The 24,228-nt window shown below is 35.2% G+C and overlaps 2 protein-coding genes across 2 annotated transcripts in view; one reads left to right on the plus strand and one right to left on the minus strand.

The window, feature by feature from the left end:
- Positions 1-5,353, minus strand: part of LOC147068597 (uncharacterized) — a 103,859-nt gene extending 98,506 nt beyond the window's left edge. Inside the window, exon 1 of the mRNA XM_085952076.1 lies at positions 5,006-5,353. The gene's annotated coding sequence lies outside the window, so the exon portion shown is untranslated. The remainder of the gene's footprint in view (positions 1-5,005) is intronic.
- An 8,040-nt stretch (positions 5,354-13,393) lies between these two features.
- LOC147068598 (all trans-polyprenyl-diphosphate synthase PDSS2-like) lies at positions 13,394-23,929 on the plus strand. The gene is made up of 7 exons (XM_085952716.1): positions 13,394-14,264; positions 16,294-16,425; positions 17,005-17,208; positions 18,592-18,728; positions 21,078-21,238; positions 22,588-22,779; positions 22,963-23,929. The coding sequence occupies exons 1-7, from the start codon at positions 13,921-13,923 to the stop codon at positions 23,116-23,118; spliced, it is 1,326 nt and encodes a 441-aa protein (XP_085808842.1). The 5' UTR covers positions 13,394-13,920; the 3' UTR covers positions 23,119-23,929.
- The last annotated feature ends 299 nt before the right edge of the window (positions 23,930-24,228 follow it).

Consider the following 24,228-nt stretch of genomic DNA (forward strand, 5'->3'; position numbering starts at 1 on the left):
ATATGAGAAGAGATAAAAGTTTCGTAGTTGAAAATAAATTGGACTGGCTCTCGAAGCCATAATGTACCCATCTATTTACTGATCAGAAAAAAATAATTAATTCATATTTAAAAAAAAATATCACATTGACCTAGTGCTGTTCCAATTTATTAATATGGTTGCTTTATGTAGAAAAAAAAACTAAATTAACATAAGGAATGCAATTCATTAAATAACACGTGTTTGTAGTAAGGTCCTAACTACATAATTAATTACCGAATAAATAATAATACAAACTAGTTATAAGCAGATACGGTTAAAATTAAAGCATTAAAATATTGTCAATAAAAACAAAGATAAAAAACCTAATACTCGTACATAATTGTATTGACATAATTTAGATTCTGCGTTATATTGTTTTATTATCTTTCTTATCAAAATTAATAATCGTGAGATAATTTTATTTTACTTGTCATCCTGATGAAGTGGACAGTAACCTTTTTTAACGATGAGCGAACCAAATTTCATAAACTTTTACGCTGGACAGGGTTTAATGAGAGGTTGGTTAGATAATATTTGGCATATTCCGTTATTTATAAACCAAAATAACCGAACATCGTATATTGTTCATATATCAATATTATAGAGAGCGCGCTAAATGGAAAATTTTACGAACCTGCGCTTGATAAATTTCATAAAATATTAATAGATTTATACAGTTTTCTGTATATCACAATATAAAAATATGTGTTAGGATGTTTTTGTTATACATATACCTACATACCTGCCAAGCTCAGATAGTCAAATAGAAAAACAGTATTTAAATGTGTAGCATGTAAAATCATGGCATACAAATGTTGTCAGCGCCGTAGGCGAAAATCTGGGTTTAGCACACACGTCATAAATATTATTTTTTACCACGATTCCAACGAATTTCGTATACACTAAACAATATACCTATATGAATATATTATAAAGAAAATAAGTTTAATTACTTTTAATTAATCAATGTGTGGGACAGCGGCGGCTCCTCTAATACCATGCAAGTGCTACGCACTGCCTGCATTTTTGAAGACATCGCTCAACTTTTCATTGTTATTTATACGTGTATCACTCACTTCGCGAAGTAGAACATGTAGCAGTATTATGAACAATACTCCGTTCATGAGCGCAAAGCGATTGCGATCCAAACAGATTTTCAGTTTGCACAGGATTACAATGAGGTCATTGTATACTACTTAAACTCGTGACCGAATGTTCCTGTGATGGCGTTTTGTGTAGTATTTTTTACACACTTTTAGATCGGCGCACGAAACGAAGGACTCTAGAAACAAAAACGCCAGTTTCTGTTTTATAACAATGTTGGCGAGTTAATTTTTAACAATTTTACAATTAACATATTTAATGAATCGCCAACATGTTACGAAAATACAAACTCCCGCGTTTATTTCTAAACCACTCATACATTCAAAATAATAAAAAAACACATCAGCGGTTATTTCTTTGGCTGACGCATTATTCGCTCGGAGCGTAAAGCCATAAACTGTGACATTTATATTTCTTTATTGATATTAAATCATTCTGTTCAAAAACTTTTTTGAGAAAAGGTATAAATAAACAAAGACATATTTAATTTACCTTCTGAGAAGTCGGTAAGAGAACACGGCAGCCTTCGGTGATTGCGGTAATCGTGAAAATACGCTTTACGACCTTACGTGGCTAGGACACGTATTCCGGATGCCACCAAAGAGTGTGACACTTCGTACCCTTATGGCACAGCCTCAAGGCTTCCGTCGCCATGGCCGGCCCACCCTCGCCCAGCGGCGGTGCCACAAAAGCGACCTATGTGCTGCAGGTCTGACATGGCGGGAGACGCAAGAGTTGGCGATGGACCGAGGGAAGTGGCGCGAACTTGTGCTTGCCCTATGCCCCAATGCTGGGTCGTGACAGGGTCTCTTTATAGAAGGTAAACCATTGCGCACTACCAGAAAATGCTATTCTGAAGACCACTGGCCGCCACTGGACTGCGGGACACAATATTAAGATTTTCCGCGACACGGACCGATAATCTCGATTTTGAATCGCTTCCTAAATTTCACTTTTGTATATTTTTTTTGGTACTCTTGTATATTTTTAAGTACCCTAACTCCATTCCATAGATTGGCTTCATCAATTTTAGGAAACAGCTATTCTCATTATTTTGAAAAGGTCCGATTAAACAAATTACATCTTGTCATTATTAATAATTTTTGATTTAGACACGGTTCAATTATTCTGCAAGTGCTGGAATAGTCTTCGGATTGGAAAATAATAGGACTGAAACATATTTATATATTCTTTAACTGGAACTATTAACAGGGGCGTAGCAAGATGTTTCAGCGCCCGGAATAGTAACATACAATGCACTCCATACTAGGGAATCCAATCATTGATAAAATCAGTCAAAAATAAATCAAGTATAATGTATACTATTTAAGACATTTATTGTTAATAATATTGTATATCTATGTTCAATCTTGGAAATACATAAGTTTAATGGAGTAAATAATATTGTAATATACATAATAATGTGAATTTAATATGAGATTGCTGTTTCTGATAGTAAAGACTTAATGAATGGGTTAGCGAGATTTAAAATAGTAAAGCAAATTATGGTGTACTTATGGCCTTTCCGCTTCATTAATCTAATTAGTCAGCCAAATATGAAACTGTCGTAAGACGTATGAGATCATGGTGGAATTACTTTGTTAATAGTGCGAAGCATTGTTTTTTTCCAATCTTTCTCATTTTTATTAATTTATGTGAAAAAATAAAATGAATCGGCAACTTACACATGGGTATAAATCAAACTTCATTCGTTTTTATTTTATTTTCCATAAAAATTGATAAAAAAATCAATCCCAAAACTGTCGGGATTATGTTTATCAATCCCGGGTTTCATAGGTATCGAAAATAGCTCGGGATCCCGGGATTGGAATCCCTACTCCATACATACCTAATACAAAGCATGTACATACTTCACACTTCTATAATATATACTACATTTTAAAATATTAAATACACCTGTGTTTGGCTTACCTATCACTTTTTTTCTTCACTAATGTTGTAAACTGGCAATAATTCCCAGTGGAAATACATTGTATTAATTACAATAAAACACTAGATGTAGTACATACTTATTTCATTTAGTTTAATAATAATCAGGTACTGAAATATTTTGTGGCTCTCTGAAAAGACTTTTGTTATCGTCGCCGTTTCTTTAATATTTTCAAAAGTTAAAATATACAAAAATTCGTAGACTATTATTCTTGCGATAAACGTTTCCCTGATCAGTGATCTTAAATATATTCAATTACATATTACTAGTATTCTTGTCAAATAGTCTGCTTTCTTTCGCGACTCCTCTTCTGCGCCCCCTCCCGGGCTGCGTCCGGAGACGGCTACCCAGCCCCTAGCTACACCACTGCCTGTCTAACAATCTTAATTTGATACGTACATAAAGTACATAATTTGTCACTTCATTTCTTATTATTTATTATGTTATTAATAATACGAGCGTCAATGAGAGAATTTACACAGTCAATGAAACGTATGTATTTATCATTCTTCCTTCGACTGTCAATTCTTGGTGAAGACATTGTATTCATTAAAATACAATACGATACGTAGGTATGTTAGTAGTACTCATTCACCGTTTTCGTATGTTTCAATGGACCATTGTCAAGTTGAGTAGGCTGACAATATCCCATTGTTGCGGACGAAACCAGTCCTGATAATTATTAAATTATATGGAATAACTACTACATACGTATTGTAGGTTATTTTAATTAACACGCAGTTATCTGTTCAAAGAGCCGACCCTTGAGCTGAGTGTTGCCGATCACTGTTTTAAGTGGAGTCGTATGTACAGAAGCTCGTTAAATTAAACCATAAATCAAATTGATTAAAATAATACCTACAATATAACAACGATATTAGGTACATGGCCCCCATAAGGTGAGGGCTGACAGGGCTCTAGCCTAGGGGCCCGGGCTCAAGGGGGGGCTGGCGTGGCGGTTCGATCAGCTATGTGAGATAAACACACATCACAAATTTGCTGTAATAGGCTTAAAAAAGTCGCCTGCGGAGCTATTTCACGAGGGACATATAAACATTAAAAAAAAGTTGTATGATTTGTAGTTTTTGATTGTTTTGTGTTGATACTCAATATCTCCATAATTTTAACAAAAGTATTAAAACTACAAAAAAAAATCGCTAAGAATACACTGAAAGCCTTTAATGTTACCTTTAACACCGCTTTTATTTGTCACATGACATTAAAATTAGCGATAGGTAGGGGGGCCCGCCAAAGATCCTGCCCAGGGGGCCCGATTTAGGATGTGGGGCCATGATTATGTAGATATATTTCTTTTACAAAACACCGAAATACCTACTACAATAGGTATAGACAATTAGAAAAATAAGATCTTGAAATGCTTTTCATGGTTGCTAGCTATCTAGCATGGGTAGGCGAAAGGGCGGTTTATAAAAGGAGAAACGTCTAGTCTAGACAGATTATTTTGAGATAGGACTATCGCTAGATTTTTAAATGTGTGCGTGTTGCACTCGGATGCAGTTCGTATACATTCGCAACTGATTTGTCAAGTCAATGAGTAAATGCACAAGTTATTCACCGGTCTTATCGCAACCCCACCATTTGGCCAGGTACCAAAATCACAATAGAAAATACAGAAAATTAATTCATGGACATGGCCTTGAACGTGCCACCCTACCTTCAAAATAAACAAATGGATAACAAAATGCAATGTAACTAGCCGTAATCACTAACCCATTTAAAACCAACGTGTGTAATATGTGTGGGTAAGAAGTTATCTAAAATAACAATGTAGGTACTTACGTTTGTTATTTTTATAAATAAAACTTTATCACGCTGTGTTTTACATGCCTCTGGTGATGAAATAATTCCAGTAATGATTTCTTATGAAATACAATTGTATCTCGCTGAAATAATGTGCGAATCACTCACCTGTATCAATGTGTGAAAACCTACAGGATTGAATAATTTGCTGGCGAACTGCTGAAAAGTGGTCGAGCTTTTTATAAACACTGTTCTATTGTTGTTTACACTGGTTAAAATTTATCGTTAGTATAACTGACACTTCGCAAAGTCACAGCGATATTGTTTCACTCCGAATTGGAGACACGATTGGTAACAGTAGTTGTTAATTCACGAGGGATAAAAGGCGCACCTTTGGTAATTTATAATTGAATAGCAAATGCACAAAATGCAGTTGGTATAGCGAGTCGTAAACCGGAGAGGCAATGTAGAGCGATTTTGACGTCGACCACTCACTATTGATCTCCAAACTGAACTAAACTACTGAACTGAAGTCAACTGAACGGCGAACGCAACGAAGTGACACGCGCATGCGGCATGGTTTGTGAATAGAAGTGTTGCCAACCGTACTATAATTATAGTATTTTGTACTATAATTTCGGTTCGCGTACTATGTATGATATAAAACAGGTATTGTGACACCCCCGTATGGTCCCCATTTGGGGATGTCTTTGTGTATCTGGAGACGCCCGAATCGGTATCAAAGCCAACAAATAATAAAGCGCTGATTACGAAAATAAATAATGTTAAAAGTCGGCCGGCAACATTGTCTTTGACCGTTGGAGATATGCAACGTCGCCCAAGAAAAAAAAACCGTTGGGAATGATTTTTCAAGATGGCGCGCAGATCGCGACAAGCAGCAAAATCGCGAACGCGTACATTTCGCCCTCCGTAGAATAAAATTATTAAAAAATGTAACCATATAGTATATTAACGTAAATAAACTCGCCGCTTTCCATCATAATTCCGGTGTATCAATTATCTACCTCCAAATCCCAAATACAGACGATTAAAAAAGAAAGCAAAACACAAAGTGACAGTTGAGAAAAATCTCTTACCAAAATGGAGGGGAGTGATAAGTGGCCCCAGTCAACGTGGGACTACGCTTCTTGATTTTAATCGTCTGGAATCAAGAAGCAGGTGAAATTTCTTTCACCCGGACACACACCCTGAGATCCAAACACCGGAATAGGAAACGGCGAGGAAAAAACATCCAGAGGCTTGCCTCTGGTGGCGCTCAACAAAGTATAATAAAAAGCAGTAGAAAGAGGATGCTGCCAAAGCCAAGCCAGTGAAGAAAAGAGCAGAAACACCCGGATTGCGAAGTCATGGCTCCCGATGTACTCCCGACCAACTGCATCCGCCAGCGAACTTGGCCCACGGACGAGTGTATCGGGCAAGACCCTGACTCCAACGAGGGAAAACGGCATCAAATGCCCTGCATCATCAGCCGCTTGAGCCCTCTTCGTCAACAGCAGCGTGTCTGTGAGCCTTGCAATCAGCCCTGGCCCAGATGCACCAGGATGAAGAGAGCTACAAAGCGGCCTTCTTCAGCTGAGCAAAGCAGCCTCCATCAGCGGATAGCAGCCAAGCAGCATCCTCAGCCATTAGCATCATAGATTAGTTAGTTTTAAGTGTTTTGTGTTTGGAAGCGATGCATAATAAGTTATTTCAGTGCTCGAAGTGGAAAATTTTACAACCCGGAGCGGTTGTATGAGGCAGAATGGCGTTCCGGTCCATTTCGGGCCCTGATATATTTTTAAAATTATTTTTATAAACTCTAAAGCCATTTTAAGTCTTAAATTAAGTTTTCTACATATTATATTAGTATAATATCAGTGTAGTGCGTGTAATTCGATAGCCGCGGCAGGGCAAGCGAGCAAAAAAGGGGGTCGAGTAATGCGCCGGTATGCATTTTCGCGAGGGATCGACTGATTTTCAGACGGTCGCTGTTGGGAAGGCTGGGTGCGACGTCCTCTCTCAGCATCCGCCCGTACGGTAGACATGGGGAGCCGCGAAACACTACGCCCACAAAGCGGCGTAGTGCTGCATCCGAAACTCTCCGGTTGCCGACGGTCCGAGGGTGTTGAGAGGGCTGGGCGCGACGCCCTCCTCTCTCAGCAGCTTTACGGTAGGCCTGGGAACCGCGAACCACTATGTTACAGTGCTACATCCGAGTCTCTCCAGCCGCCGACGTACCGGGAGGGCTTCGATCCTTCAACGTCTAGAAATGCAACCCCCCATTATCAAGCCGCCGCACTGTCCAGTTACACACGCTATCGTAATCAGCCCTTAGTTGGCCCGATCCCCATTCGGGCCTTTCCGGAGAGGTGCGCTTGTGACACCCCCGTATGGTCCCCATTTGGGGATGTCTTTGTGTATCTGGAGACGCCCGAATCGGTATCAAAGCCAACAAATAATAAAGCGCTGATTACGAAAATAAATAATGTTAAAAGTCGGCCGGCAACATTGTCTTTGACCGTTGGAGATATGCAACGTCGCCCAAGAAAAAAAACCGTTGGGAATGATTTTTCAAGATGGCGCGCAGATCGCGACAAGCAGCAAAATCGCGAACGCGTACATTTCGCCCTCCGTAGAATAAAATTATTAAAAAATGTAACCATATAGTATATTAACGTAAATAAACTCGCCGCTTTCCATCATAATTCCGGTGTATCAATTATCTACCTCCAAATCCCAAATACAGACGATTAAAAAAGAAAGCAAAACACAAAGTGACAGTTGAGAAAAATCTCTTACCAAAATGGAGGGGAGTGATAGTATAATACCCTAAAATACTATAATTTTGAATATCGGGAAAAATATGTAAAAGGTACTAAAATTTCAATATTTCGTTCGATAAATTTAAAAAAAATCGCAATAAGAAGATTTGGAGAACTTGGAAAAAAAAATCTCGGAAAACGTAAAGAAATCCCTTGACTTTGGTTTAAAATTAAATTTCTTGAATTCTTCCGTGAGCATTTTTGATTTGTAGAGGTAGGTACCTAAATAAAAAGGGGTCTCGGAGTTTCTCAAATTCTCCGTAATTTTTTTTTGAGAAACAAAAAACCTATACATTTTCAACAGATGACAACGCGTACCTACTATATTTTCGCCCCAAATACTATAATTTTGGAGGCTCTGTACTATAATTCCACTTTAAAAAGATGGCACTGGTGAACACCGGTGTTGCCATCTTTTTCCATATTGATTATAGTACAAATGGGTAAAAATTATATTATTTCTGAAAAAACTATAGTACAGGAACATTTTTCTTCTCGAATCCTTTAAAATTATAGTATTTTTGGCATATTTGCATAAAACTATAGTATTTTACATTTTTCGCGGATTCAAAATTATAGTATTGTACTATAATTATAGTACTGTTGGCAACACTGATACCATCTTTTTCTATTTGATAATAGTACAAATGGGTAAAAATTATAGTATTTCTCTAAGAACTATAGTACAGGAACATTTTTCTTCTCGAATCCTACAATTATTATAGTATTTTTGGGATATTTGCATAAAATTATAGTATTTTACATTTTTCACGGATTCAAAATTATAGTATTGTACTATAATTATTATAGTATGATTGGCAACAGTGTTGAATACTGAAGTGAACTGAATAGTGAATAATTTTGTATCGTGTATCTGCAAGCGACACAGCTGTAAAAATATTTAGGAATGGATCTGCTATTCTATTATTATAAAATAAATGTTCTTTGACACATTGCGACTCAGTTTTATGTCCGGCGTACTTTTTTATAATAAAATACTCGTTTCCATTTAGGCACCGTACCACAGGTAGGGGTGCCAATCGTCCCGGATTGGCCGGGATTGTCCCGGAATTGGAATCGCTGTCCATGATCCCGGATGAATACTAAATTGTCCCGGATATTTAGAGAAAACTATTCCATAATAATTGACATCGTGTAAATCCGTTGAACGTTCTTCCAACGTACGTTAAAATAATAATTAGAAGATAAAAAGAACTTTTTATATACTTACAACGTTTTTAAATTTTCTGTTGAATCATATAAACTTGACTTGATTAGCTTAAACGATCAAAAAAATTGTACTTGATAGAAATACTGAATAATGAAATGTCATTCCATATTGATTTCCATATTAACGCACGTATATAGTATTTAGTAATTTAGTTGCTTGGACCCCCTAACAACCAATAATGGTATCGAAATAACTTTTCATACACAACAGAATTAACTAAAAATGAATTCAATTCTACGTAAAAATGGCTAAAAGTATAAAAAATGCATTGGCATCGTGTTCTGATATATTCTAAAAGTTTCAAATGTTTAGCTAGTCGGGAAGTTAGTTAAAAATCGATTGCAAGATTTGTACCGGACAAATAAGAATACGACCTAAGAAAAACATTGTAAAAAATAAAGAATGTTCTGAATTGACATGGAAGCAATAGAATTATCAATTTTCCCAAATATATTACAAATCATAATTGACATCGACGCGTTATGTTATAATAATAAATATACAGATCTTCGATTGGTTTTTCCAGCTCTGAACAAAGAGCAAAACGATAACAAACGATGGGCAGAGTGTTTCAGAAAGCATGAAAAATCGGTCGAGCTGATTAATATTGTGTCATTCATTTTGTCCATCCCTGCGAGTAATGCTTACTCAGAGTATTTAGTCACATGAACAGTGTGTGGACGAAGGCCAGGAGAAAATGACATACATGAGTATTGACTTAGTAAAGTTGGAATTGCAAATACGACTTCATAGTGAATCGTATGCAAAATTTGCGAACTTTTTAAATACGGACTCACTTGCGAAAGAATTGGTGATTGAAGCAAAAAGTGAGAAAAAATATTATTGAAAAAATCATAAAAATATAACGTTAAATTTGTTATTACTTATAACATTTTAAAAATAATTTATATTATTATTATGCAATATATGTATACATATATGCATGTATAATTCATAAGTTTCGATAATAGTTAAAATAAAATAATATAAAAAATAAATAAAAAAATATTTAATTTTTCATACATAAAAACTAGGTAGTTACTACGGACTGATAATGATGATTATGTTCAGTTTTGAGTTATTTGTCCCGGAATCTTCACAGAAAAAGTTGACAACCCTAACCACATGACAGCAGCAGGGCTTACCCATGGTTAGGGCAACCCAGGTGACCGCCGAGATTTAGGGGGCGCCAGAATATACCATAAAAATAAATAATAATTATGTAGCTTGACGCCGCGCCTTCAAAACTGGCAATCTATTATTTTTATAAATAATAGGGACATGTTTTATTAAAACAATTTCTTAATATTTTTAATCGTTATGGATGATTTTTTTTCGATTAGGTAGGTAGTAGATTATTTTTTTAAAAAATCCTTCGTCTTTGCGTTCTTGCTTCAATTTTGTTCAAAAAGAAATTCTCTGCAACGGCTCTGAATCTTGACTGCTGACATTATTATGCACTGGTGTCATGATTAATAACTTTATGCCGTATAACTGTTTATTTTAATCCCCCAATCCCTCCCAGTTTTGCTCAAGCAATTTTCCAATATTTCGATGGTTAGCCGGCTCGCACATCACAACTCGCCTCGTGTGCCTGACCGCCATAAATCAAAGCTTCCGAGAACGGGCAGGTGGTGTTCCTTGATAAAACCTCGCACATCTGCCTAGCGATATCGACATTCTCCGCATCGTGGCTGCTCCGAACGCGGCGACAGTCTGGAGAGAAATGGCCGTTTGTGCAGCTGTGCGCTTGCGCGGAGCCGACATTTTTCGAGATCGACATGCAGGCTTTGGCCAATGCAACTCGAGGCATGTCGCAGGGTCGCAGAGTCGCAGTTGCATCGGCCAATCTGCGAAGCTCCATTTGATAACGTTTGTTTCTTGGTTTACGATGACGTCACATCGACGAATTCGTCGTAAGACGCATGCGGCGAGTTCTGATGTGCGAGCCCACAAGTTTAAGTTCAGTTACAAGAGCTTCCAGACTTTTTCCGCTTCGTCTCTCAATACTCGAGATTCGCCCCTTTGTGAGTGGGGTTGATGGTTCGATTTTCATAAAGTGAGAATGACAATAAATTTTCCAGTAATCATTTCGAAATTGGACTGACTTCCTCACATTTTATGCTCAGTTAACGTGTTATGAATGTAGGAAAGTACTTTTGTAAATTCTCGTTATCCTCAAGTCAAAAATAACATATATTTCCATATTCGTGGGATTAAAAATATATCGTGTAACATAACATTGATTAAAGATGGAAAAGTTCATTGGGCCACCGACCAGCCACGCTCCGGCTTCACTACACTACTAATACAGATCATGGTTATATTAATAATAATGATCATGTCATTCATAGATGAGAAGATGATGTAGTATGGGGAGAAGGCTGCCATACAAAAAGTGAAGAACGAAGAATAGGTAAGTAAGTACAATATGCTAATAGGAAATGTTGTACTATAATATTGTATAGTATGACTATCAATATATAAATATTATTTAACACTATAAATTATGTCAGTACCTATTGCCAAAACGCCTTAAATATTACCTTACTTAAATTATAATATAATTACTGTTCTTAAGAGGTTAATCCGGCGAAGAGCAGCTGAAGATAGTAAGTACTACAGGGCTCGAAATGGACCGGAGCGCACCGGAGCGCCGTTCCAGTTCGTGGAATCTGTATAGCTATCGCTCCGTCTCGTGGTTAAAATATTTTGATCGTCTGAGCTAGATATGGCATATAACACAAAGTCTAGCACATTTATGTTTATAAAATACCCATAAAATTTGATAACCATGTTAATATCCTCAGAAAATTTTCGAGCGCTCCGGTTCGTAAACTTTTCCATTTCGAGCGCTGTAAGTACAATAATATACATCGGTTGAAAACAAAATAACTTTAGTATGCCATTTGCACTGACTGGCAGAGTAGTCTGATGAATTATCTGTCATGAAAAAAATGCGTGAATAAAATATTTTTAATAATTATTCACGAACTATATAATATTACAATAGTAATAGAGCAATCGTCTCAAGGATTTTACTAGCCGGAGGTCTTTTCGGGCCCTGATTGCATGTTCTTCAAACTAAATAAATACATATTAAATTGTAATATGTTTCATTATATTGGACAGTAATATATCTTTAATAACTAATAATTAAATAATAATATACTTAACATTTTGAATTAGACTTGCACTATCGGTAGGATGTATCAATACAATTTTATAAAAGAATATTCAATGGCAATTCGTGGCTGGGACATTATTGTGTTCCGGATGCCGCCAAAGAGTGCGACACTTCGTATCCTTGTGGCACAGCCTCAAGGGTTTTATCGTCTTGGCCGGCCCTCCCTCACCCTGCAGCGGTGCTATAAAAGCGATCTACGCGATGCAGGTCTGGAATGGCGGGAGGTGCAAGAGTTGGCCATGGATCGAGGGAAGTGGCGCGAACTTCTGCTTGCCCTATGCTCCAACGCTGGGTCGTGACAGGGTGAAAGACGAAAGAAGATTCAATGATTCATGGAGAAAATTGCTATACAGGTAGTTTTTTACTATCCGCGAAACAAAATGATCAGACAATTTGTTTTTTATTTAATAATTAATGATGTAGGTACACAGTAACTCCTCAGCTCATGATACTGTTACACCCCGTATGGTCCCCATTTGGGGAATGTTGAATTATGCCAATAATAAATATTACCTAGGTACCTATGTAATATGTATGAACATGAATAACAAATAATTTAAGAAAATCTAACTACATATTTTATATAAGTAGTTAATACCTACACATTTTTTTTTCGACGTTGTCCGATCTTAATAGGATCGTATGGGTCTCGATTTTGTTTTTACGAGAAATGGATGTCAGCCACTTGCTCAAACTATTAGGTCCATACCCCCTCACTCACACACAAATTGAAAAACAATATGTCATTGTGTACTTGCCAGACCCGAGATTCGAACCTGAGATCCACGGCGTGATAGTCCAACGTTTATGCCGCGCGACCACATACATACCTATCAATTAATATTATTATGTTATAAATCTGTTTGGGTGGTATTAATTGATGTCTCTATTCTAGACAGTCTCGACGAAAAATGACTTCGTCGATGTTATTGAAGGTTTACAAAATGAATTTATTTTCAACAATGACGTATTTGATTTTCAACAACATTTATGGATTTTCATAAAACAAATCAGGGAAATACGATTGATTTTCATAAAAAATCTATTCTCCAATTTAACATAAGCCAGCATGTCACGGTTATATAATTCATCAGTAAAATATAATTTTAGTGATAAATTTTATAAAAAAAATATACATAAATTTGATTTTGACATTAATTTCATTTTGCCGCCAATCTTTCATGATATTATCCAAAGCGATAATACTACCGACATCTAGTTATTTATGTAAGTAAGAAGTTTCAAAAAATGTAGAAAACTGTCGTCTTTCTGCTCAGCGGGTAACCATAGATAACAGGTAACCTGTCTTACCTGTCACACTCACCTTTTATTTTTGTTTACTTTAGTTTGATTGTTCAATTATTAATAATATATAGTGAGTGGGGCTTGCTAAATTCAATGACCAAGTCAACAAAAACTAATATATTATTTTTTCAAGGTGCTGGTTATTAAACAACAATATTCATATATAACAAGACGCCCGATCTGTGCAGTGCTTCGTAATCCAAACACAAACTATTGGTATTGTGACTTTTGCCGCCTGTCAAAGTCAAAAATTGTTTTTCAACTATTCACCTTTTCGATTTATTTATCTCCGGTGACAAAAAATATGTCAGAATAAAGAGTATTTTCTTGATAATCCCGCATTGGTCGTGTACTGAAAATTTGCAAAACGAGTGTCGGCCTTCAAAATTCTTAACTCATACGTCAAACGTGAATTCTTAAAAGTAGGTTAATTGTTTAAAAAACTTTCTCTGTAAACTTTCCCACTTACATTCCTGAGCTCGTCGGCGATCCGTTCGGTAGTGCATCGCGACTGAATTGTAATTTTTTACATTTCAAAATGAGTTTAAGCCGTTTGAGTTCGGGAGCCCTTCGAAGGTGTTTTGTTGTCAGCACGATTTCGGGAAACAGTGTCAGTGCAATAACTCAAGCAAACAGGAAAAGCTATGACTTTACCATGGCTCATGTGAAATTGATGTCAACGAGCGAGCTGCGTTTTGCAAACCTCCCTCAGCAAAGTCCGAAACCAGATTGGAACCGCGCCGTCAGTGAGGCTGAGAAAATTGTTGGATATCCAACATCTTTCCTGAGCTTGCGATGGTTGCTGAGTGACGAAATCGCAAATGTGGCCCTCCACCTTCGACGGCTCGTAGGGGGTAATCATCCGCTTATGAAAACTGCCAAGTATGTCGTAATTTTAATCATATCAACTTCTTATTAAATATCTGCAGATTGTTGTGTTTTTTTTTTATCGAGGAGTACCCATACCCAGTTTTTTTTAATACCTACGCCTATTTTGAGTGCAGCAGTGAGATTGTGCACAGTGATGTGCAATATGATGAGATTTTAAAATATTTCAGTTGGTAAAGAGCAGCTGGTGAACCTTGGGTTTTTTTTAAATTGTGCAATAACTTGCCATAAAATTGTGAAAACACGAAAACTAGTTATTACAAAATACAGATTATGAATAGTTAAAATGGTTTTGATCGAACCAATAAAAAATCACAATATTGGTACTTAAGTATGTTGCCAATTTAAAATTAAATTAGAAAAAAATATTCATTTTGTCATCAGATATTATGATGAAATTGAAATCAAATAGAATACACTGATTTTTGTGTATAGCATTAATTTTTCACAAAAATTCAGTCACAAACTACTACTTACCTGTTAAGTTAAATCTATTGTTGTTTTAATTTAATAAAACGCAATTATTTTGTATTACTTATTCCACTTTTAATCAATAGATTAGGACCGGTTTCGTCCGCCTCAGAGGGACATTTTAAACTTTAAACTTAAAATTGAGGCGGACGAAACCGGTCCTAATCTATTGATTAAAAGTGGAATAAGTACTACAAAAAAAATGCGTTTTATTAAATTAAAACAACAATACAATGCAGTTCCACCATGAATTGACAGTTAACAAAATAAAAGAAAGTTAAATCTATGCAAAATCCTTCAAAGAAAAATGTAATCATTATACCTATAAGTACCGTAAGTGTGTCAGGCGCTGGCCTTTTATCTGGGGGCTCCAGGTTCGATTGTCGGTGATGTCGGAATTTATTTATGTGATTTTCTCGAAGCCTGGGTACTTATATGTGATTGTTTCTCTTCTATTACTAATTACACTACTGTTTCACTACACTACCTACTCTCATTGGGGGTCATAGCCTGTTGTAGTGTTAAAAAGAATATCTTCGGCCATGTAAGTATATACTTATTTCATATACTTTTACTGTTTTAAATTCAGAATAAGATGTAACCTTGTTTTTAAATACTTAGAATGAAAAAATCACCATAAAAAACTTACAATAATGAAAGTCAATAATGCCATCAGACTGTGAGGCTTCTTCAGATTTAGTTTCTCAACCCAGGGTTGTTGATTCCTCCATTTTCTCATGAAATATTGTCAACGGTATTAATGATGCAGCATTTCTTAAGAGTTCCTGGAACAGCGATTGTAAGGGCAGTGGCTCAGTCGGCTGCGAGGGGCGAGGAGGTACACTGTTAAGTTTCAACATAAATAGTGCACACTAAACTTTGTCAGTCATACGTATTTGTTTTCATTGAACTTGTTTCATTGAAATTGACTATAATTTACAAGTAGTGTTGGTTAATTTTTTAAATTCAGTTAAGTAAACCCTGCATAAGTACTTAAAGCAAAAAATATTCATCTATCTTTTAAATATCTAAAATTATGCCATTAAATCATACATAAGATAAAATAATATTTATTATCAATTTTGTTCGGTTAGGCAGGGTTTTATTAAATTTTAAAAAATAACCAGCATCATCTGCAATTTTTATTCTCAGTTCAATGAAAGCAAATAAGTATGACTGACAAAGTTTAGTGTGCACTATTTATGTTGAATCTTAACAGTGTACCTCCCCGCCCCTCGCAGCCGACTGTGCCACTTCCCTTTACAAAGGATGAAACTAATCCATTTGAGCCACCTTTTTCCTAATTTCAATGTTCAATTCTATGACAATTAAAATTTGCTATTTTGAATTATAATATTATGATCCATAGAACTTTCTGTAGATGGATTGGGTTTGTAACTCAAAACATCTATTTGGAATAGTTCACAAATTATTGTTGGATTAAATACCAAAGTCATTATTTCAATGCCAATAATATTTAAAAGAATGTAGTTGTTATTTTTTTATTAGTCTATCTTTTTACTATAATAGAGTGTTTCATTATTTTTTTTAGAAACCTTCTGTACAATGGTAAAAACAATATGCAGGCGTGGGGACTTATCGTTCTGCTCGTGTCGAAGGCTGCCGGTCATAGCCCTGACATACCCGATATGGAACAAGACAAGTCAGCAGGAGTACTGCACAGGTAAAACTTTATTCATTGGATAGAGATACGTCATCAAGGCCTTAAGAGTTCATTATGCAGACCCAATCCATGTTGTAGAATTACTTTGTCGTCAAAACTAAAATTAGGATTAAAACTTAGAATTAGACAATATTTTAACGAGTTAGTGTCACAGATAATAAATGTTCAGTTTTGTATGTTTTGAGAAAATCTAATTTGGAAGATTCTAGTCAAGTAATAGAAAATCAAAGATGAAATTGACATACAATATTTTTACACTGTAAAGGTATGATGCGGACGGGGTTTTTGTGTATAATAAATTATTCAATTTTGGTAGAAACTCGACATACAATACCTAACCCAAACGAATGTTGTAGCGGTGTTCGTATGTCAATTTAGGAATATATTGTTTCTTTTATAAAATTCAGTATGTAGTACTTATCTGATTACATATTATGTAGAAAACACAACACCTACATAAAATATATCTATTCATTCATGTTTTTACTGTTCAAATTTATTGGAATTGCTAACCCTATTTTATTATTTCTCAATTTTAAATGTATTGGTCTATGTTAATAGCTATCATTTATTTATTAGCCAGAGGGCGCTGGCTGAAGTGACAGAAATGATCCGAACGAGTCATCTCATCCATAAGAGTGTGGAAAACCTGCAGCCGTACCAGGTAGGCGGTGCCATCTCTCCCCCTCCCGATTTCGGCGACAAGACTTTCGGAAACAAAATTGCACTGCTGACTGGAGATTATTTACTAGGAAACTCTTGCGTGGAACTTGCCGGGCTAAGGTGATAAATAGGTGTTGAAATCCCGGACAAAATATTCAATCCCACCATTTGTAATTATTCAATCAGTTTTTTCCCAAAAAAAATCCTACAGTCTGTATCCACCTAATATTTTGCTATTTAGAGATCAATAGAGACAGTCAGAATACCGCAATTTTTACTACTAGAGTAGCTCCGTGGCGATAAGGTTTTTTCGTCTGTGGCGCTGTGGGGTGTGTATGTCAGCATTCTAAAGCATACAGAGTATGGATCAAATGACATCTGGAGCAGGAAAACGTTTTTCCGCCACAGTAACCATGGCATGTTAACATCTTTTTCCTTTATTTGCGAAACCGTGGAAAGTGTCACTTGTAGACAGCGTGTGACGTGTTTGCAATTTTGAAATTTCTGTAGCATTGCTCTTTACAGTGATAAATTTTGAACTATTTATTCACACCGATTATAAGGCAAATAAATGTCAGACATGTATCTATCTGTCGGGAACATTTTTGTTTCTTGGTTCAGGAAACGCTCAAGAATGACAGCAAAATACATAGCCATTATTATTCATCTAACAATATTGTTTTGAGCTTACTTTTAATGTATTTCACTAGGTGTTCTGAATATCTTTATCAGAAACACATTAAGGATGTTCTTAAATAATGTAGTCTAGTTTTCGTCTGATTTCTGATTCTACTACACAAGGACGCCGTAACTCAAATTAAAACCCAACCTTTCTTGTGTAGTTTCATTATTTTGGTTTTAGTCTTATCCACTAGTGGCTTTAAAAACTGTCTATTGAACAGATGGGCGGCGCATACTGTCATATTCACAGAGAAATCCAAACAATTAATCCTTTTTCTCTCTAGAAGATGGTGTCACAACCAAAATATTTATCAATCTGTAGAATTTAATATAATTTATATTATCTTTGTAAATTCCAACATATTTACATGAAATGTCCACATCAGTAGAATATTTGAGACTTTCACAGTTGTTTGTTATATAGATTTCTGGGTTTTCACCTTCTTTCGTACTTCTTCTTTCTTACCTTTTCCCTTATTAGCGTGTGAGTGAACACGACAGGACATACCAACTAAACACTACACGATGTCAGCAATTACCAAGCACTCGATGGACACAGGACACATTTGACGTTCACATTCATTCATACACCTACACTACACTTCATCATAGCATATCTCTTTGAAAACGATCTCTGCAACGAGTTCGAAACGTCGAGGAAAGAAGAAAGAAGTACGCATGGTAAAAACCCAGAAATCTATAAATACGATATTTAATATTTTGAGCAATAGAAAATATTAGGTCATTTAATTTTGAACGGGGTATTTTTTTAGTCGTATAGTATTTGTGTACATGTAAAACTTTGCAATTGTTTCAATGCAGAAATCAAGAGTTGCTACTGCTGATAACTGCAGCCGTAAGAGACTTAACTGAATCTGAATTCATTGGAGATCGGGACACTCAAAACAATCCTCTTCCCTCGAGACCCGCTCCCGATAAAGTGGAGCCGCCTCTCAAAGGTATGTGATTCATCAAAATTTTTCATTTTTATAATATTATTCTTATAATATGTAGGTATGTATGTATTGAAGAAAGGTTTTTATTAAGTTTATCACACATCCATTTAATCATGAAAATAGTAATAACAAAACTTGCATTCTACAGTCATTTAATAATTCTGTAGTCATTGATAAATTAAAGTAAATTTGATTATATGATGTGAAGTCAATATTTTTGGTTTTAAATAAATGTCATCTAACCAATATCATTTGTCTACAGTATCGGGTACAAGGTTGATTTAAATTAAGTATGTGGCTATTTTAATAAATATACCTCACAATTTTAACTTTTTTTTAATCTCAAAATTTATGTTTTCAAACAATGTAAATTTCAGATTTGTAGCAATTGTTTGTGTTGGATGACAACCAATCATTATGTAAATACCTGCCCATATTATATACTTATATAGAGTACTCTGTCTATATCAGAAGAAAGTATTCTAATTAGCACTTAGCGAAATTATCTAATGATGTTGAGATGACTATTATGCATTTGATTTTCCTTTGAGAAATGATATCATTATTTCGTTGCATAACAAACCTTCAAATATATTCTAACACTCCGTCAGATTCTTTATCTATATGCTTTAAGCAATTAATTTGAATTATGTATTTTCCTAAACATTTATAAACGCAAGGTACGCTCAAAATATATTGTCATCTTTGAAAAAATCCGTTGTGTGTCTGTTCCATAACAATTTATAATTTAACCTGTAAAACTAGACATTTTAAAATACTTCTATATTTAAAACACAGACTTAGGTACAATATCAGATTTCAACTGACATAACTGACTGAATAAATTGTCTTAGTCGAAAGAACGAACTGACAAATAAAAATCACGATATAAATTATTTTATATTTTTAACAACAATCAATATTTATATGTGATTGAATTCCAAAGAAATTATTTTTTTAAATTATCTTATTAATTATTTTGAATAAATGGGCACTTACGTAATATGTAAGCGCTCCTTAAATAGCTTATCGATTTGTATGGGCCGCCGCAGACGTCTTGAAATTATGAGAAACAAACTTCATATAAAAAAATAATTCGATTCACGGAAACATAATCCATGCAATATATGAAGCTAAACGAGATGACGCTTATTTTTTTCAACTTTCAAGACATGCCATAAATGGTGCTTATTGAAATAGGGGAAAAGATCGTAAAATTATTATGACAATTATACGATAGATGTTGTTGGGCATATTGAATATATTTATATGTGATTATATTATTGAATATGTCAATATAAAATTAAAAAATATTTTTCTTAAGAAGGTAGGCTTTAAATAATCGCCTAGTATGGAGTGTTCGCCACTGATTAATCCTACCTCTCAATTTCAAGAAAAATCAAGTTTAAAAATTACACAATTTGCAATTTGTAGTCGAAGAGCCCAATGCACAACCGTCTGTCATAAACACAATTAATATTTAATTATAATACTTTTATGTATCTATTATCAGTCATTATACGTGATTTCACAGGTCCCGTAATATATTTTTTTAACATGGTAACACTAGTGTCAAGCGTCGAACGAAACGTTTATCGATCTTCAAATATTAATCTTCATAATTCTTTGGGCTGAAGCATAATTAGTATGTTATATATTATCTTATTTATATTAAGATAATCTTTTAAGTGAATTTTTGTGTATGGGCTGTTATATAGACACGCAATTTTATTTTGACATCTGTCAGTGGAAAGTGCACTGCCTACTTGACCTAGTTTTTTCTGTAAAATTTACTGTCAAAATGATAGTTTGTTATTGTATGGATACAGAAGGCGACGTGTTCATAACTCTTTAGTCTATAGTTACCACATGGTTTTCGGTTCCTTAAGGAAAAATTAGTAAGTACGAATTGTGCATTGGGCTCTTAGTTCAATGAAAACAAATAATATGTTTGTTCGACTGACAAAGTTTAGTGTGCACTATTTATATCGGATCTCCACAGCCTTCCTCCACTCTTCGCCACCGGATGGTGGTGATTTAAGTTACAGAAAGTTTCTCGCACAAAGTATTGACTGAATAGTATGAAGAGTAGTACAGTAAAAACAAAACAATAATTTGGTTGGTCGATGGTGTGTGTGCGGATGTTTAGCCCTACTAGTGCTACTAATTACCTGGCAGTCAGTGTGCCCGTAGCGCTGACTATGGTATACGTATTCGTACGCATACAATCCACGAACCGAATCATTGTTTTGTTTTTACCGTTCTATTATGAAACAATTATTAATGTAAAGATATTAGATTTAACCGCTCTATTGAAATTTATCGACATGTTTGTTTTCAAATAAATAATAGAATGGCACTGTCGCCACGAACCGCTGTGGGTTGATGAGTTGATGGGGCATGCGGGACCTGAGTGGACAGCACGCCATGAGCTGAGCGCCGGTACCTTACTGGGAAAGAGCTGTCAAGGCGCTCTGCTGCTAGCCAAGCAGCCCAGGGAACAGCAGAAGCTCGTGAGTCATCATTGCCAATGCCCTCGCATGGAATACTTTCACTTTTTAATTTATTCTTTGTTACAGTAATTTTTTTTTCATAACAGTATGATTCATAGCGTACGAGGAAAACACTAACTTGTTCCAAGTAAATTTATTATATTGATAGTAAACATGTGGAATATTTTATTTGTGTCTAGATCTCCGTACATAATGACTCCTCTGATTGATCGCATGCGATCATCACATTAACAAAAATACTACTGCAATCGCCTAAGTAAAATTACCATTTGAGACCATCGAAAAGTGAAAACAATCCAATCTGTCAACCTCAATGACATATTAAATGGACAACTCACTTCATACCCGGCGCGCACGAGAAATTGTACATGAAAATCATTCACAGATGTATAGGTAGATGTCACGTGACCATATGACGTATCCGTTTCCATTATGCGATACAAGCTTCGAGAATTTATAGTAATATAACCTTTATTGTAATGGCGTATTAGTGTCATGACTCATTGCGTTAGAAACAGATTCTCGGTTACTTACGACTTCTCGGAGATTAGACGCAAGTGAGCCCAGCGAATCACAGGCGACTGACTGTCCAATGGTTCCTGTCATTCAATTGCATTGAATAAACATTCATCAATATCTTAAAATGGCATTTTATAAATAATAAATAATACTAACACATGAAAAGTGATATCCCATCTTGATTGGAGTGTTTAGTAGATTTTTTTACAATTTTTAACTAGGCACATTGGCATTTTGTAACACAATAATAACAGTGGAGTCGAAACCTGACAGTCAGAAATTTTGTATGGGCAGACCCAGCGGTGTCGCCAGACCGCTTACAAGCAGAATGTTCATTTGAGCGTAGGATACCGATATTAAAATATGAATTTCGCCATCCGGCAGACCCGACACAAAGTGAGTGTCATTTTATTTTCTAGATGCTTCGTCCATATTAATGTCATTGGTCAACCTTAGTTACCAAATGTACCACACTAAAAACGTTCCAGAAATGCCCTATAGTGGTATTATTGGTGGTACTTACCTATAATAATTTTGAATTACTAAGACATGATTAAATAATGAAGCAATTACCACTGTTTTTATTTTATAAGAACTTTTCTCAGAAACAGACAGTGAATATAAAAATAAAAATATTTTTTTCACCATTCGTGGTGTAAGTAATTATAATTCATATTATATTCAAAATAGAAGGTGATTGAATTGATTTAAAATTATTCTCAATTAAATTAAATTATAAAACAAGAAATATTGATTATAATGTAATAAAATAGTAAATATTCCTTTAAAGAATGATGATGTAATAGTTACTTTAACTGTTTATTTTGTAGGCGTACTTGTTTGGATCTCACCTGGCTTTAGCTTGGCAGGCGTGCTTGGACCTGGAGCCGTTTATGGGGCCGTGCTCGGGCCCCTTTTCGCTCGTCAGCGCCCCTGTCATGTTCACTCTCGCCGACCAACCGCAGCTCTACTCTCTCATAGAGGCGGGACGACACGACGTCAACGATGTTGATTATGAAACTGTAAGTCTGATTGTATATTTATAAATCAATTGATTTAGTGATACTCGCTATTGTCGTAGTGAATATTGTCTCTAAATCGCTTCAATTTTCATTGATGCTCGGTTAGCCTTCTAGGTATTTTGATTAGATTTATTGGCTTAGGAGAATGTTGTCAGAGTACTAAGGTGATGTGTGTGGTTACAGCTCCACAGGGAGGTGATGGCAGGTCCAGGCATTGACTTATCACGAAACCTTCGACGGGAACACAGCACGGCTGCTTCCCTTGTCCTCTCCAACTTCCCCGACTGTGACGCCCGCACCGCTCTACATAACATTATTCTCGCCATGCAGGACCTCTAACACTGTTTGATCACCTATATTTTCCGATGTATTTTTAAAAAATTTTATATAGCTACAACTGAAAATTAATTCTAGAACTGTCATATCTTGACTACAATTTTATAGTGGGAAGAATTTTAACAGGGTCGGGGTCGTAGATATATCTTTGAAAGTATGAGGAGATTGCTGCTAAGACGATCGCCCATTAGAGGGTTTATATTATTATTCACCATAACAACTATCTCCATGACAATTGTTATTTTGCTGAAACACATTGTGTGATAACTGGTCAGAGATGATCAGAGTATTTTAACGCATTAGAGACAATCGGCGGCAATCTAACGCCGCTGTTGACCAAGTGATTTTTTATTTTTAGACGTTTTTTAAAATTCTACAAATTTACCTACATTTTTAAAAATATGATTTTAAATTGAAGTGTAGAAGAACCTACACAAGTTATGCATTTATTTTATGTTAACAAAAATATTTAAATTAATCATTTAATTAATATAAAAGTTGTAGGAGTTTTAGTAAACCCTTGTTAAATTTTCTACAAAATTTAATTTGGCTGTTCGTCCACTTTTTTCTCTTTTTCTGTCTGTCTTCAATGGGTTAATAAACGCTAATTTTATAGAATTTTACAATTATTAACATCACTATATTATGGGGTAGGAGTAAGTAATTATATAGTTATTTTAAGTTAACTGAGCCACTCCGTATGATCCTATTAGGATTGGAATTGGTCAAAAGAATAAGAGTGAATCAACGTATTGTAAGCAGTAGATATTGACAGAAAAAAATTGGGGGCTTGGGAATAAATAATGTCAGTACAACTGCGACTATATTATTTTAATATATCATTACATCTTTCATAATTGCATTTTTTTTAAATCACATTTGTATATTAATAATAAATTCATGTTATCATTCCACTACATTATAATAATTGTGTAAATATGATTCATATTCATAACTCAATGGATTGTCTGCATGTGCATGCATATGCATAGCTTGAAATAGCCTCAGAAATAACCCTATTAGAAAAAATCTTGGGGTGAGTGGAATTCAAAGTGTTCAACAACACATTTCTTAGATATTGGAGTCATAAAAGGATGATAAAATATTGTGTAA

The sequence above is a fragment of the Rhyacophila brunnea genome, unplaced genomic scaffold (genome assembly GCF_057557595.1).
Source record: "Rhyacophila brunnea isolate RB1 unplaced genomic scaffold, BYU_Rbru_1.0 scaffold_3, whole genome shotgun sequence".
NCBI classification, from domain to species: Eukaryota; Metazoa; Arthropoda; class Insecta; order Trichoptera; family Rhyacophilidae; genus Rhyacophila; species Rhyacophila brunnea.